Raw genomic sequence first — 14,333 nt, 5'->3', positions numbered from 1 at the left:
CGCCTGCGCACTAGGGCCCGCGTCCCGCAGGCCGGCGGGACTGGAGAGCTATACGATAGCCTTTCTTACTGACTGAGGTGGGAGAAATTGGTTCGTACTTGAACCCGTAGTCTCTCCCTGCCCAGTCTGTGAGACTATAAACCTTCCGACCCAACTGACCCTAGAGGGGAGAGACCCTACCCTCCGAGCTTCCACGGCGCGGACGGGCCCCCAGGTAACCAAGAGGGTTGTGGGTGGGCTTAGTCGTCGACCACGTGATGGGCCTCCGCCAATCGGCGCGCAGACCGCACTTTGCGGCTCCGCTTCAAACAAACTACCGTGAGGCGAGAGCGGCCTGTGGGGCCCCGCCCCCTCGCCTGGGTCTGGGGCCCCGCGAGACGGCGGGCGGGTGGGGGCGCCAAGAGCGGGGGCGGGGCGCAGTGGTCGAGTGACGGCCCGCCTCACCTATGCGGGGCGCGGGCCGCGGCGCGGTGGGCCCCGCAGCCAATGGGCGGGGGCGGGGGGCGGCCCGGCCGGCGGGGAGGGGGAGCCCGCGGCCGGGGGACGCGGGGGGAGGAGGGGGCGGGCTCCCAATCCGGTTCCATCCGGTTCTCCCACCGCCCCCGCCGCGGGTCCCAGCAGCTCGGGCGGCGGGAGGAGCGGCAGCGGCCAGACAGCCCAGCTCCGCGAAGGCTCTCGGCGCGCCGCGGCCCGCAGGCACCCGGCACGCGCCCGCCCCGCCGCCACGATGCCCAAGAGGAAGGTGAGCGGCGGCCGCGGCCCGCACACGCCCCCTCCGCCGCCCGGCCGGCCCCGGCGCCCCGCGAGGCCCAGGCCCGTCGCGTCCTCGGCGGTGCTGGGCCCGGGAGGCGTCCGCACCTGCGGCGGACGGGCAGGCGGGCGGGCGCGCGGCGGGCCCAGGCGCGCCGTTCTGGAACGTTCGGCGGCCCGCGGCGCCGGGTGGGAGATTCGAACGCGGCGGCGGGAAGCCGGTGACGTCACGCGGCCGGGCATTGTTCTCGAGGGCGGGCGCGGGGCGCGCGGGCACTTTTGTTTGCGCGCTGCGCCCACTCGCCGTCTGCTTCCTCCCGCAGGTCAGCTCCGCTGAGGGGGCGGCAAAGGAGGAGGTAAGGCCGCGCTCCCCTCCCGGGGTGGGTTCGGTTTGCGCCGCACCCCGTGTTCGTTGCTCATTCTCCTTTTTTTCTCCCAAAGCCCAAGAGGAGATCGGCGAGGTTGTCAGCTGTAAGTAAAGCGAGCGTCCTACCCTTTTTTTTTTTCCGTGGGAGGGTACCCGGGGGAGAAGCTCAGTGCTACCTTTGCTTTTCAGAAACCGGCTCCCGCAAAAGTGGAGACGAAGCCAAAAAAGGCGGCGGGAAAGGTAGGTTTCAAACTCACCTTAAGCGACCGTGGAGTCTTGGAAACGCTGCAGCGCTGCCCTCGCGCGTTGCCGGAGACTGAGATCTTGACTTTGAGAATCTCAGAATCATCGACGGTTTGACGTCATCGTTTCCTAAAAAGTTGGAGATGTTGTAATAACTGTAGTGGACAGTGCCTTTCCTGGTCTGGGTAAAAATACAGTAAATGTCGTCGTCGTCCCGGCTTACGGGGATATAATGTGTCCCATTCATGCTGCTGCAGAATTTGGGGAACTTAAGACGGCTAAAAATATTGACGAGTGTTTGTCATTTATCAGGGAAATCCATTGTGTTGTGTATGTGTTGGTTAGCGGTTCCCTGTTGGTTGCATGCTTGTACTTCCTGTTTTGGCGATGTCACCAAAGCAAGGACTGAGGCCAGAATGGGAATGTGTGAGTTTTTGCATGTAAGGTTCTCAAGGCGGGATAAGGGGTCATATCTTACGTGCAGAGGTAGATCAAGAGCTGTGTTCTCTGAGAGCATGACTAACAGTCTTCTGAACGTTTATTTACAGTTGTATGTGCAGGAGTTCACTAAATTATTTTATCCTAATATTTTTAGAGTTAGTTATAGTGTAGTCTGAAGGTTGTTTCTCTGGTGTAGATTCGTGATTGCTTTATTAGCATTGCCGGATTTGGGGTAGTTGTTGGATATGTGTACGTTTGAAAACTTCAGTTGGAAAAGCTAAATATGTGCATATCATGTGTAACTTTGTTTTTGGGCCCAGCATTGATAACCACCCTCTGTAAAGCCCTTCCTTGTTCTTCAGGGGAAATTCATGGTGTGATTAATTTCATTTTACTCAAAACTTAAGTGAGAGTTAGCCATTAGAAGTTTTCTCTCCCCAAAATCCTTATCGTCATCACCCGTTTTCTAAAAATGTATCTGAAAGCTAAATACTGCATAATCAAAATTTTTTTCATCTCTTTATTTAAACATTTTACAGAGCTGAGTTTAAAAATCTCACTTTTTCAATACTAAGTTCTGTTTTCATGACCTTTTTTATGAGGATTCAAGGAAGGTATAGGCGCAGTATGTCAACTTGGAATTTCTCACACCAGAAAATAATAGGATAATTGTGTACGAGAAATAAGAGTACTCGGGAAACTTCATGAAGGTGGGGAAAATAGTGGATCTTGTTGCAGTGTCTGCTTGAACAGTGTACTATTATTACACGTCTTTTATTATTTGCCTTTTTAAAGAAACCGATTGGCTGGAATACTATGCCTGTCTTAAACTTTTTTTTTTCCTTATTTACCTGTGTGTATATTTTGATCTGCCCTAAAATTTTTTTTTAATGAAAACAGTTCAGTTCTCACCTCCAGTTGGGTTTGGAACATCAGATATAATCAACATTTTTTGTCTTCTCAGTGAGAGGCCAACAGGTAAGTGTTCCTTGAGAAAGAAACCTGTCAGTTCAGTTTTCCCAAAGGAAGACTGATGGGGAAAGGGAGAAGCTTTTTTCTTCTTTTAACTTCAATAATATACTTCTGTCTTCATTAATTGATCCCATTTTAAAGGCTTGAACTGCAAGTAAACTTTTTGATGTATTGATTACCATGCTACAGACATGTTGATTTATTTTGTTTCATCTCGCATTGCAGCTGTTAATAGTATTATTTCAGTCCAGGCAATTGCGTATTCTGTTCTCACTTTTAAGGTTTTACATTTTTATGTTGTCACGATAGTGGTTATGAAATTAATGAGATACAAAGAAATCAGATTATTAAAGAATCATTCTTAAATGCAGAAATGATTGTGTTGCACTTCAGGGTGGCACTGTATGTAGCAGTGTTGTCCCAAATATGTTTGTTTAGGTGATTTACTATTTATTGTAAAGAGACTGAATTACTAGTAGTTGACATGCTGTGCGTGTATGGAATGCCACTATGGGTACAGAATAGACTGCACTGATTTTTTCCCCCTCTTAGTGATGAAGTTGTAACATCTACTTTAGTATTTTTGTGGCTGTTTAATGAAAGTTTCAGTTGTTTTTGGTCTTAGACAGCTCATTGGTGACCTTACTTAATTTGGCTCTTAACTACATTCTCTACTTGCAGGAAACAAGTATTAAATATTTGTTAAGCTTCTCCTTCTCTGTTGATGGATGGTATTCAAAAATACTGTTTTATGCTACTTTAAAGTGTCTTAACCTTTGAACCTGTTTTATCATTATCCTAATACCTGTGCTTTTCAGATTCTTCAAACATCTAAATGAAAATGATAAACTCAAAATTGATCCTTTTAGCTACTCATTATATGATATCAAGGGGCCTAACTGTAGCAGGATAGTCGACCTGACTTTATAGCATGGTACTTTTCTCAGGTGAATGGTCTTACTATTGAGGGTAATCATCTCGTCAGGACAGTGGTTATCTGACAATTTGATTCTTGTTCCTGCTTAAAAGAAGTACGGGTGTGGGTAGGGTTAAAGTGGGGAAAAGATTCCGCCAAGGGTTCTTCACTTCATTAGTTCTGTCGTGTGGAACTTTAGAAAAAGTGATTGAGGAAGTGGAGAAAGATGTAGCTGAGGCTTTAGGTTTAATGGTTGTAAGTGTGGTGAGGCTTGGTGTGCAGGTGCTGTTAGGGGTCTCCTCAGCATGCTGTGTGGTCCTGATTACTGGGGGGTGGACCTTAAGGTGTGTCCTGTAACTCCAAGTGACACGCAACCTAACATTGCAACTATAGTGGATACAATCTCTAGCAAGTCAGAAAATGTTAGTAAATGCAGAGTTGATACTTAAAATATACTCTTATTCTACCACAGGATAAATCTTCAGACAAAAAAGTGCAAACAAAAGGGAAAAGGGGAGCAAAGGGAAAACAGGCCGAAGTGGCTAACCAAGAGACTAAAGAAGACTTACCTGCAGAAAACGGAGAAACTAAAAACGAGGAGGTCAGGAGTGTTTGTCTGTTGTTAATTTTGAAGAGTGGATAATAAACTATTTTTATGTAGCAGATAAGGTAGTCTTTATCCTGTATAATACTGAACAAAGTTTTGTACAGTAACTCTCAAGTGAATGGACAGATTATTTTTATGAATTAGATGATATTTGAAAATATGTGTAAAAGGCTTCTTTTTTTAAGTGAGTGAACAAAAAGTTGTACTCAGAATTTCATACTCAGGTTCACCATCTTTATTGTATATGAGGTTCATGAATTTAATTGCTAGGTGTGAGTTTTTAAAAAGATTTAGTTTACTAAATGGTATAACACATTTTTCTTTCACATGACCTAGGGGTTTTTTTTAAATAAATGGTCTAGTGTCCGTTCCCCCCCCCATACCTACCTGTAGAACAGTGAATAATTTTGTTTGGTTTTTATATTCTGGATGTTGCTTTAAAAAACATTTTTAATCAATACCCTTCATTTGTCATATTTGTCATTTCTAATGAAGAAGGTTTATTTTCCTTAAAAGCAGCCCTTTGGCTAGGATTAAGTAGTAACTTGGATTAAGCAATTAGAAAGATTGATGTCCTCAATCTTCATCCTTTTAAGCTCTGAGAAGAGGTTTTACCTTAAAAAGTAAGGGGTTTCAAGGTTGTGATAAATAACTTTTTTAAGCCAAGCCTTTTTTTTTTTTTTTTAACATATTAGCTAACCAGAAAATATAAATAACTTAGAGTACTGTATTAATTTTTAGACTTTTATATTTTTACCTCAGATTTTAAAGTAGTAACTGCTTATTTCCCTGATTTGCAGTCACAAATTTCTAATTCTAACCCCACATCAAATATTATGTAATATTAAGATGAAAATAACTAATACAGTTGTAAGGGGAGAATGTGGCCTTCTGATCCTGATCCCTTTTCTCAAAGTGCAGTTGATTCTTGTTATTCACCGTGGTTGTGTTCTGTAAGGTGCTCTGAATACTGGACAGTTGCTCCTAGTGGAAGGACGGGGTTAGATTCTCCAAACGTTCTCATCGTGACATTTCCAGCAAGAGATCAAACCCTAACCTTATTTTATGTGTGTTTCTGCATAATATATGCTTTCATTAAGTTATGTTGAACTCAGAGCCAACAGAAACAGCTCTATAACTCATGCCTCAGTGAAGCTGTCCAATGTATTTTCTCCATATGGCACACCACAACTTTCTTGCACATAGTACTGGACAGCACTACACTTATCTAGTCAACATTGTTGACCAGAAGCACAAAAAAAATGTGAAATATGTGGCACAAAATAGACTGTGAAAAAGACACTTTGTTTACGGTGTTACAGCTGAAACAAGGCAGAAGGGCCTCAGCAGGGAATGTGCGTGTCAGGTGACTGATATGTTCTGCTGCTCTGTATCTGCACATGACCATGGAAGTACCATGAGTATTGATTTGGGGTTACAAATAAATTTTAATGAGTTGGTGAATTTACAAATATAGAATCTGCAAACAATGAGGATTGAATGTATTTTTAACACTTAATAGTTGTAATGAGTAAAACTTATACTGTATCAAATGCTAAATGTCTCTGACATCATAGCAGTGACACAGAATTCACATCTTTGGGGTTTATTTTTTGATTTGCAGAGCCCAGCCTCTGATGAAGCAGGAGAGAAAGAAGCCAAGTCGGATTAATATCACACACCTGGTCCTCAGTGGTCCCTGTCTCCCTTCTTGTACAATCCAGAGGAATATTTTTATCAACTATTTTGTAAATGCAAGTTTTTTAGTAGCTCTAGAAACATTTTTAAAAATAAGGAGGGAATCCCACCTCATCCCATTTTTTAAGTGTAAATGCTTTTTTTTAAGAGGTGAAATCATTTGCTGGTTGTTTATTTTTTGGTACAACCAGAAGATAGTGGGATATTGAATATGGGAGGCTTTGATTGTCTTGGGTGTCAGCTTAACATTCCGTAGATGAGGGGTTAGCTTTTATATCCTATAATACGAAGCATACTAAATGGCAGTTTGGAGTCAGTTGTGCATTTAATGTCTTGAACACTTTAAATTGCTCCTCTGTTTTTGGTAGAATTGTTTCCTAAAGCAAATTGCTCACTCCTTGATCTCGGCTCTCCTGGTCAGAATTTTGTGCACCCTGTAACATCTTTTGTTGTGGTAGTCCAGTTCTTCTAGTAACTTTGTTAATGTGCTGTGAATGATTGACAATTGGAGTGTGTAGTGTATATGATATTAAATTGTGAATTAGTGGGACTTCAGATGTAACAGCATATCAATATTTGAAGATATTGGTACTTGATATCCTGTTAAGGAAAATTTGCCTCCAAATTTTAAGCTGGAAAGTCACTGGAATAACTTCAGAAAAGAATCACAACTACATGATTTTTTAGATTTTTGGTACGTATGTTAAGAATTGTGTACAAATTGAAATATCTGTGTACTGATCCTCAAAACAACCAATAAAATCTCAGTTATGAAAGAATTTCTTGAAGCACATGAATCAAGTTCTGGTTTAAGTTTTATTTTAAATAATTTCCACATTTGTTCTTCCAAGTTTTAATAAAATTTTGGGAGAGCGAAGTACTTCATTTTTTTCTATAATATTTCTACAGTGTACTTTGAAGATAATTTTTGTGACTAAGTTGGTTTAATGGGAAATCAGTACCCTGTCCTCTGAAGCAAAATAACATAATTATTCATTTGTATGAAATAAGCTTATAAGTACTGAATGAGCTAGGACTAGATCTAGTAGGTTTGTATTTGCATATTATTTTCAAGACTTGCTTTCGTGCATATTGTCCTTCTGTTTAGCCATCTAAATAGTCTTTAGAGGTGGTATTGGACTCCTGTGCTGATTTGGTGTAAATGCAGAAGTGGGGCCAGAGGTAGCACCTTGCCAGGGTCACCACTAAGGAGGGAGAGGCCTTGGAACAAAGTTCAGAACTCTCTACACTTGATGTTATTTTGTCTGTGGGCTTGATTAGTAGGAGGCAAGAATGCTTTAAAAACGAGTCCTGGGGGGCTTCCCTCTCAGTCCAGTGGTTAAGACTTCGTGCTGCCAATGCAGGGGGCACAGGTTTGATCTCTGTTCAAGGAACTGAGGTCCCAGATTTTGGCACAGCCGAGAAAAACAAAAACGAGTCCTGGGGGATCATAGAACTCTGCAAGGGCTGAGCACCCCTGGGATGACCAGTGTGAGCAGGCAGAGCTTACGGAGAGCAATGAGGTGTGACATCTAAAGAAGTGCGGCTACGGAAGAAAAGTACACTGTAGAGGACGTTGAATTGGGTTGAACTGACTTCCAAAGGAGGGCTTTGGCAAACGGGAAATGGGAAAATTCTTGGTGGTCATGACACCATAGAGGGCCTGAAACTGGTACAGGTAGATTTGCCTGTAGTGTCTTAAGTTTTGATAGAGTAGGTCAGTTTGGCTATGCAAATTTTAAAATGGAGCTGAAACATTTTCTCTTGCTGTGTGTATGGATACTTGAGACTTTTTTTTGGTAGGAGAATTTCTAGCAACTATTTGTTGCAGTTAAAGGGATATCTAAAAAAAAATAAACCAATGGAAAAACACTAATGAATTTTAATCTTGTAACATCTCACTGTTCATTTGTACTACCCAACTATCCCACCCTTAGGAATGTGATGACTGTTTACAGTCACAAAGATTTTCTTATTCTGCATTCACTGCTAGTAATATGTTTAAAGAGATTTATTAATTTTCTAATAAAGAGCACAACAGGCAAGGTTTTTTTGACTTCTTATAGTGTGTAAAAGAAATTGCCTTGGGACTTCCCTTGGTGGTCCAGTGAGTAAGACTCCACGTTCCCAGTGCAGGGGGCCAAGGTTCAATCCCTTTTCAGGGAACTAGAGCACGCATGCTGCAGCCAAGACCTGGCCCAGCCAAAGTTAAAAAAGTAAAAAGAAATTGCCTTTTCTGTAAAAAACTGGAATGAGGTACTTCTAGATCCTTTCAATTTTGTTTAGATGATAAAATGAACCCTCTAGTGGGTGTTCTCTTCAGCTGTTAAAAGAGAACAATTACTTTTTAAAAAAATGAACCACATTGAGGTATCTTTTCTGGGATCAGTACTGAGAAAAAGTTAATCTCTTGTTCTTTCAACAACTAGTTCTGAACAATGAACTGAGTGATAGGAATGGTTGAGTGGACATCGGTTCAAACATCCTGTGAGGACAAGGAAGGTGACTGTTTAGTAATGATGCTAACAAAATAGACAATCTCATTTGTTAATGAGAAAAGTCGGCAAGAACTCCGCATCCTCTTGGCTTATCACAGGTTGAATTCGGCCTTTCAGATGTGGACTCATCGGAGACTTAAGGCACAGAACCTGGTGCCTGATGCAGAGATGAATGATAATCACAGAGGCCCCAGGGAAAGAGTCTGTGGCCGGGATGTTTGGGAAGTGTGTGTACAGTGTGAGGGTGGGGACAGGAATTACGGGATTAGGCAGGTGCAGGGAGGAGAAATGTGTGTATGTGTGTATAATTTCAGTACGGGTCAATCCGTGCTCATTGGAGGGGAAAACTCGGGAAACAAGCTAAAAACAACCGAAATTATAATTCACTAGGCAACTATTTAAAGATGCATTTTTCTCAGGTCCTTTTTTGTGCCTATATGAGTTTACAAAATTGGTGTCATTTTACATCCTGGTTTCTTGTTTTTTTGTTTTTTGGCCAAGACTCATCAGCTTGCAGAATCTTAGTTCCCTGACCAGGGATCAAACCCATGCCCCCTGCAGTGGGGGCACCGAGTCCTCACCACTGGATTGCCAGGGAGTTCCCTATACATCCTGTTTAGTAATCTTTCTCATACTGTGAACTTTTCCCTAGGTTAATGAGTATACTTACATAGCATTTATAAGCACTGCACAGTATTTTATTTCAAGAATGTAATTTGTTAGACATTTAGACATTATTCCCATTAAAACAAGCATCGTGAAACTATAATATGGGTAATTTCTATTAATGCTTACAGATACATCCTAAATATATATCTGCCTGTCACAATCCACAGTTGTTCCGTGAGCTTGCAGTAAAAATACTTAATTGCAAGACAGTTGAGAATTTCAGAACATTCAGTTTAAATAGGTGATGAAGTTTTAAATCGGTGATGGGAAGCAGCTCAGAAATTGGTTTTCAAATCATAAATGTTTAGGATTGTGTTAAAAAAAATAGACTTCTCTGGTGGCACAATGGTTAAGAATCTGCCTGCTAATGCAGGGGACACAGGTGCTGCACTCTGGAGACTGAGCGCCACAACTATTGAGCCTGCAGAGCACAACTACTGGAGCCTGCGCACCTAGAGCATGTGCTCTACAACGAGAGAAGCCACTGCATGGAAGAGTAGTCCCTGCTCTCCACAACTAGAGGAATCCCGTGGGCAGCAACGAAGACCCAACGCAGCCCAGAATTTAACAATAAAGTGAAATTATTTACTCCCAGAAGTTAAAAGTATTTTCAGCATGTTGAATTTTCTTCATATATTTTTGGGTTCTTCTTTATTTGTAAGATGTTTTAATGTTTGCTTGAAAGTTCATTGTGTGTCTGTGCCATAATCTGGCCGTTACAGTTTTTTTTTTTAATTAGGGATAATTTTACCCCTACTCAGAAGCAGCACAGTATACTACACCCCCACGTTCCAGTCAACCAGCCCCCAAAGCCACCCAACCATTGCTAATCTAGCCCATCCTTATTATTGTAAAGCAAGTAAGGATGGATATTTTAAAAATAATATCTATAAATAGGAACTTAAAAGTGAACAAAATGCACAGGAAGTGGATATTTACATAGGTAGTAAAAATTGTTAATTTATCCTTGAAGTTTTACACATTTTGTCAGGGTTACATGCAGATTGAACTTAACAAGAAGCTGCTATTAAAAAAAAAAAATCCAGTGTGGCTAGTTCCAGCTTTAGCATCAACATATTTCCTTCCAGATGCTGATTCCACATTGATTTTTAGAAAGTAAGTAGGTGTTTGGAAATTTTTGGAGGGCATAGGATGTGGTGTAATGTGATTAGAAAGTTACTAGGGAGGAAATCCAAAAAAGGGGGTTTATGTATACATAGAGCTGATTCACTTTTCTGTACAGGAAAAGCTTAACACAACATTGTAAAGCAACTAGATTCCAGTAAAAATAAATTTTAAAAAAGTAGGGAGAAGGGAAACCACAAGGAAGGGATGCAAGAGATAGTCCAGATGTGGTGCGAATGCAGATCTGAGTCAAGGGTGGTTAAGCAGCTTCATCGCCTTGGCTGCATAAAAACTGTGATCCCAAGGAGGAGGGGGCCAAGGACTGGTAATAGGACTAACTGGAGTGATATTAATGCCTTTCTCAGGAGGTCCAAGAGCTAAAGCAGTACCTGCACACAGGGCCCAATAAAATATCTGATGCTATTCCTTAGTGATTTTTCAGAGCTTACAGTAGCTTGATTCTTGGTGGATTTATTCCCCTTTACAAGATATATATTTTGGGGTAAAGAAATACATTTTATTGAACCAACTTTAAGTTGAGCGCTATAAACGAGAATTCTTGCTCATAAGACCTGGCCGTGGTACTTACTGGAATATGGCGCTGGTTAAGTCTTGCAGTGTCTCCTTACATCTTTAACTTACTGTGAAGATTACTGTTGCCTTTTAGGTTTAATTCATAACTGTAAATCCTGTTAATATTACATCTCTAAAAGCACTTTGTTACCCAGAGAAAAGTCAACTTGAAAAATGTATGAAAACTAATGATATATTCAAGTTACATATGAAACATTTTAAATACACTGATTCGTTATGCATGATTCATAGGAAAATCTGCAAGTCTTGCATGCTTGGATGTGTCTGTGTAAGGGCGTGGCTGCGCATGAAAATATGCAAGATTATAACTCCTGCCAACGCTGATTGAGGTTTTCACAAGAAATATATTTAAAGACAGTCTTAGCTGTTGTAGCATGATTTCTCACTTTTTACTTCACTTCTTATTTCATTTATCTTTGCAGCCAAAGTGAACTAAATATTAAATACAACTAATTTAATTGAGCTAATATGAATAAAATGGGTTTTTTTAGATATCGAGATAAACGGACCCTGGATACTTGGCAAGGGGGCACACTGCTCTTCTGAACTTTGGAAATCAAAATGGATCTTGGCCAGCATCAAAAATGGGCATTTTTCTCTGCGAAGAAAAGTATGAGATGTGACTGAAGGATGTAAAAGATCTGAATGAATGAGGAATACAATGTTCCTAAGGAGAGTCAATATATAAGGGGGTCAGTTCTTTATATCTAAAAATAATGCAATTCCAATCAGAGTCCCAGTAGGATTTCCGTCAGGAATTGGAAAGCTGATTCTGAAGGTCATCAAAAAGAAAATTGTGAGACTAGTCAAGAATTTCTTGATGAAAGAATATGAATAAATGGAGCCTTGCCCACCAGATACCAAATGTCCTATAAAACCACAGCAATGAAAGCAGTGTGAGGGGCTTCCCTGTCGACCCAGCGGCTAATAGGCCGTGCTCCCAATGCAAGGGGTCCGGGTTTTATCCCTGGTCAGGGAGTGCCATAACTCAGACCTGACGCAGCCAAATAAATAAATAAATACTTAGGAAAAAAAAAAAGTAAAAGCAATGTGATTTTGGAACAGAAATAGACAAAAAGATCAATGAAACAGGATAGGCCAAAACAGATGTACTGGGTCTTAGATGTAGCAGGTGGGATCCTTAGTTGTGGCTCATGGGCTTCTTAGTTGTGGCATGGGAACTCAGTTGTGGCATGCATGTGGGGTCTAGTTCCCTGACCAGGGGTTGAACCCGGGCCCCCTGCATTGGGAGCACGGAGTCCTAACTGCTGCACCAACAGGGAAGTCCCTAAATGTGGCATTTCAAATCGCTGAGGAAGAGACCATTCAGAAAAGTTTCAGTTCATCTGGCTGTCTATTTAGGAAACTATAAATTAGTTTAGTTCAAATATACTATAAATCAGTAAATTAGGTTCTCTACCTTGCAGTGCACACAAAGAAAAATTCCAATAGATTAAAAAATCTAAATATAGAAAAACTCTGAAAGTATAGAATAGTTTTATAGTTATGAAATGGAGAAGGCCTGCCTTTCTCTGCAAAGTAATAAATTTGAAGCCCTAAAGGAAAAGGCTGCGTATTTGATCTTGTAATATTTTACCTTTTATATGGTTTTATTTAAACAAATATCTGAGAAATGTTAGATTGGGAGAAAATATTTGCAGTGCATATAGCAAAGGGTTAATATCCAAAGTATAGAGAGAATTCCTTTGGTCAATATGAAAAAGAAAAAAATAGAAATAAGAGCAAATGACGTGAAAAGACAATTCACAAAAGAAATAAATTTTAAAAATAGTTATTGTTTAAATTGTGGTAAAATACACATAGCGTGACATCTACTGTTTCAACCATTTTTAAATACACAGTTCTCTGGCATTAAGTACATTCACATTGTTCTGCAACCATCACCACCATCCATCTCCAGAACTTTTTCGTCTTCCGCGTTAAAACTCTGTACCCATGAAACACTCATTCCCCATTCTGTCCTCCGCTCGGCCCCTGGCACCCACCATTCTACTTTCTGTCATATGGATTTGATTACTCTAAGCACTTCATGTGAGTGGAAGCATGTAATATTTGTCATTTTATGACGGGCTTATTTCACTTAGCATATCTTCAAAGTTTCATCCATGTTATGGCATGTGTTAGAATTTCCTTCCTTTCTAAAGCTGAATGATATTCCATTTTATGTATGTAACATTTATTTAATCCATTCATCTGTTGATGGACACTAGGGTTGCTCCCATTTCTTGGCTACTGTAAATAACACTGCCATAAACTTGAGTATATATCTTCCTCGACTTAGTTACATCCTGGTAAACCCATCCTAAATTGAAAATATCATTACATTGAAAATATTTAATACACCTAACCTACCCAACATCCTAGTTTAGCTTATCCCAACTTAACCGTGCTAAGAACACGTTAGCCTACAGTTGGGCAACATCATCTAATACAAAGCTTATTTTGTAATGAAGTATTCAATGTCTCCTGCAATTCATTGAATACTGTACTGAAAGTGGAGAGCAATTGTTGTGTGGGTCCAGAATGGTTGTTGGTGTCTGGTTGTTCACCCTCGAGATTGTGGGGGGCTGGTGGGGAGCTGCGGCTGCCACTGCTGAGCATCCCGAGAGAGGATCACTACCTTGGGAAAGATCTAAATTCACAATTCAGATCTGTGAATGTGTATCACCTTCACACCAGTGTAAAGGCAAAATATCATAAGTCAAAGGACTTCCCTGGTGGCGCCGTGGTTAAGAGTTACCTGCCAACGCAGGGGACACAGATTCGATCCCTGCTCTGGAGAGATCCCACATGCCTTGGGGGGAGACCCCACATGGAGGAGCAACGAAGCCCGCTCGCCACAACTACTGAGCCCACACGTTGCACCTGCTGAAGCCCAAGTGCCTAGAGCCCATGCTCCGCAACGAGAGAAGCCACCGCAATGAGAAGCCTGTGCATTGCAACAGAGTAGTCCCCGCTCGCCACAAATAGAGAAAGCCCGCACGCAGCAATGAAGACCCAACACAACCCCAACGTAGCCAAGAAATAAATAAAGCAACTACAGAAACTTTAAGAGAAAAAAAAAAAAACCATCATAAGTCAGGGACCGTCTGTGTACCAATATCCGTTTACATCTCTGCTTTCGATTTTGAGTATACACCCAGCAGTGGAATTGCTGGATCATATGGTAATTCTAGGTTCAATTTTTTGAGGAATCATCACACGATTTTCCACAGTGGCTTCACCATTTTACATTCCCACCAGCAGTGCACCAGTGTTCCAGTTTCTCCACTTCCTTGTTAATATTTTTTATTTTCTGTAAAAAATGGTTTTAACTGTGCTAGAGACGAGTGCAAATAAAATGAACAGATACCAACTTCACCTGTTGATTGGTTAAAAAATGTAGAAGAATGATATTTCATGTCGGTGAGGATGTGGGTTCGAGGGCATGCC

The 14,333-nt window shown here is 41.3% G+C and overlaps 2 protein-coding genes across 5 annotated transcripts in view; one reads left to right on the top strand and one right to left on the bottom strand.

The window, feature by feature from the left end:
• The window catches only part of GET1 (guided entry of tail-anchored proteins factor 1), a 30,361-nt gene extending 28,944 nt beyond the window's left edge, over positions 1–1,417 (bottom strand). The window contains exon 1 of the mRNA XM_057697579.1: positions 1,375–1,417. The gene's annotated coding sequence lies outside the window, so the exon portion shown is untranslated. The remainder of the gene's footprint in view (positions 1–1,374) is intronic.
• HMGN1 (high mobility group nucleosome binding domain 1) lies at positions 32–6,773 on the top strand. Of its 4 annotated transcripts, none has more exons than XM_057697583.1 (7): positions 32–214; positions 622–742; positions 1,074–1,106; positions 1,192–1,221; positions 1,307–1,357; positions 4,162–4,290; positions 5,921–6,773. In XM_057697583.1, the coding sequence occupies exons 2-7, from the start codon at positions 728–730 to the stop codon at positions 5,966–5,968; spliced, it is 306 nt and encodes a 101-aa protein (XP_057553566.1). In that variant the 5' UTR covers positions 32–214; positions 622–727; the 3' UTR covers positions 5,969–6,773. The 4 variants fall into 4 exon arrangements, with proteins under 4 accessions (XP_057553566.1, XP_057553565.1, XP_057553567.1 ...); XM_057697582.1 differs by having other exon boundaries at positions 619–742; XM_057697584.1 differs by lacking the exon at positions 1,307–1,357 and having other exon boundaries at positions 34–214; positions 619–742.
• Positions 6,774–14,333: the final 7,560 nt, after the last annotated feature.

This window comes from Hippopotamus amphibius, chromosome 10 (genome assembly GCF_030028045.1).
Source record: "Hippopotamus amphibius kiboko isolate mHipAmp2 chromosome 10, mHipAmp2.hap2, whole genome shotgun sequence".
Taxonomy (NCBI): Eukaryota; Metazoa; Chordata; class Mammalia; order Artiodactyla; family Hippopotamidae; genus Hippopotamus; species Hippopotamus amphibius.
Note: the sequence above shows the minus strand (reverse complement) of the source record. Positions and strands in the feature narration are given on the sequence as shown.

Excerpts from the sequence above, each read along its gene's own strand:
- HMGN1 (XM_057697583.1), top strand. Across the intron at positions 1,107-1,191 it reads AGGGGGCGGCAAAGGAGGAG|CCCAAGAGGAGATCGGCGAG; the intron begins GTAAGGCCGCGC and ends TTTCTCCCAAAG. Across the intron at positions 4,291-5,920 it reads GAGAAACTAAAAACGAGGAG|AGCCCAGCCTCTGATGAAGC; the intron begins GTCAGGAGTGTT and ends TTTGATTTGCAG.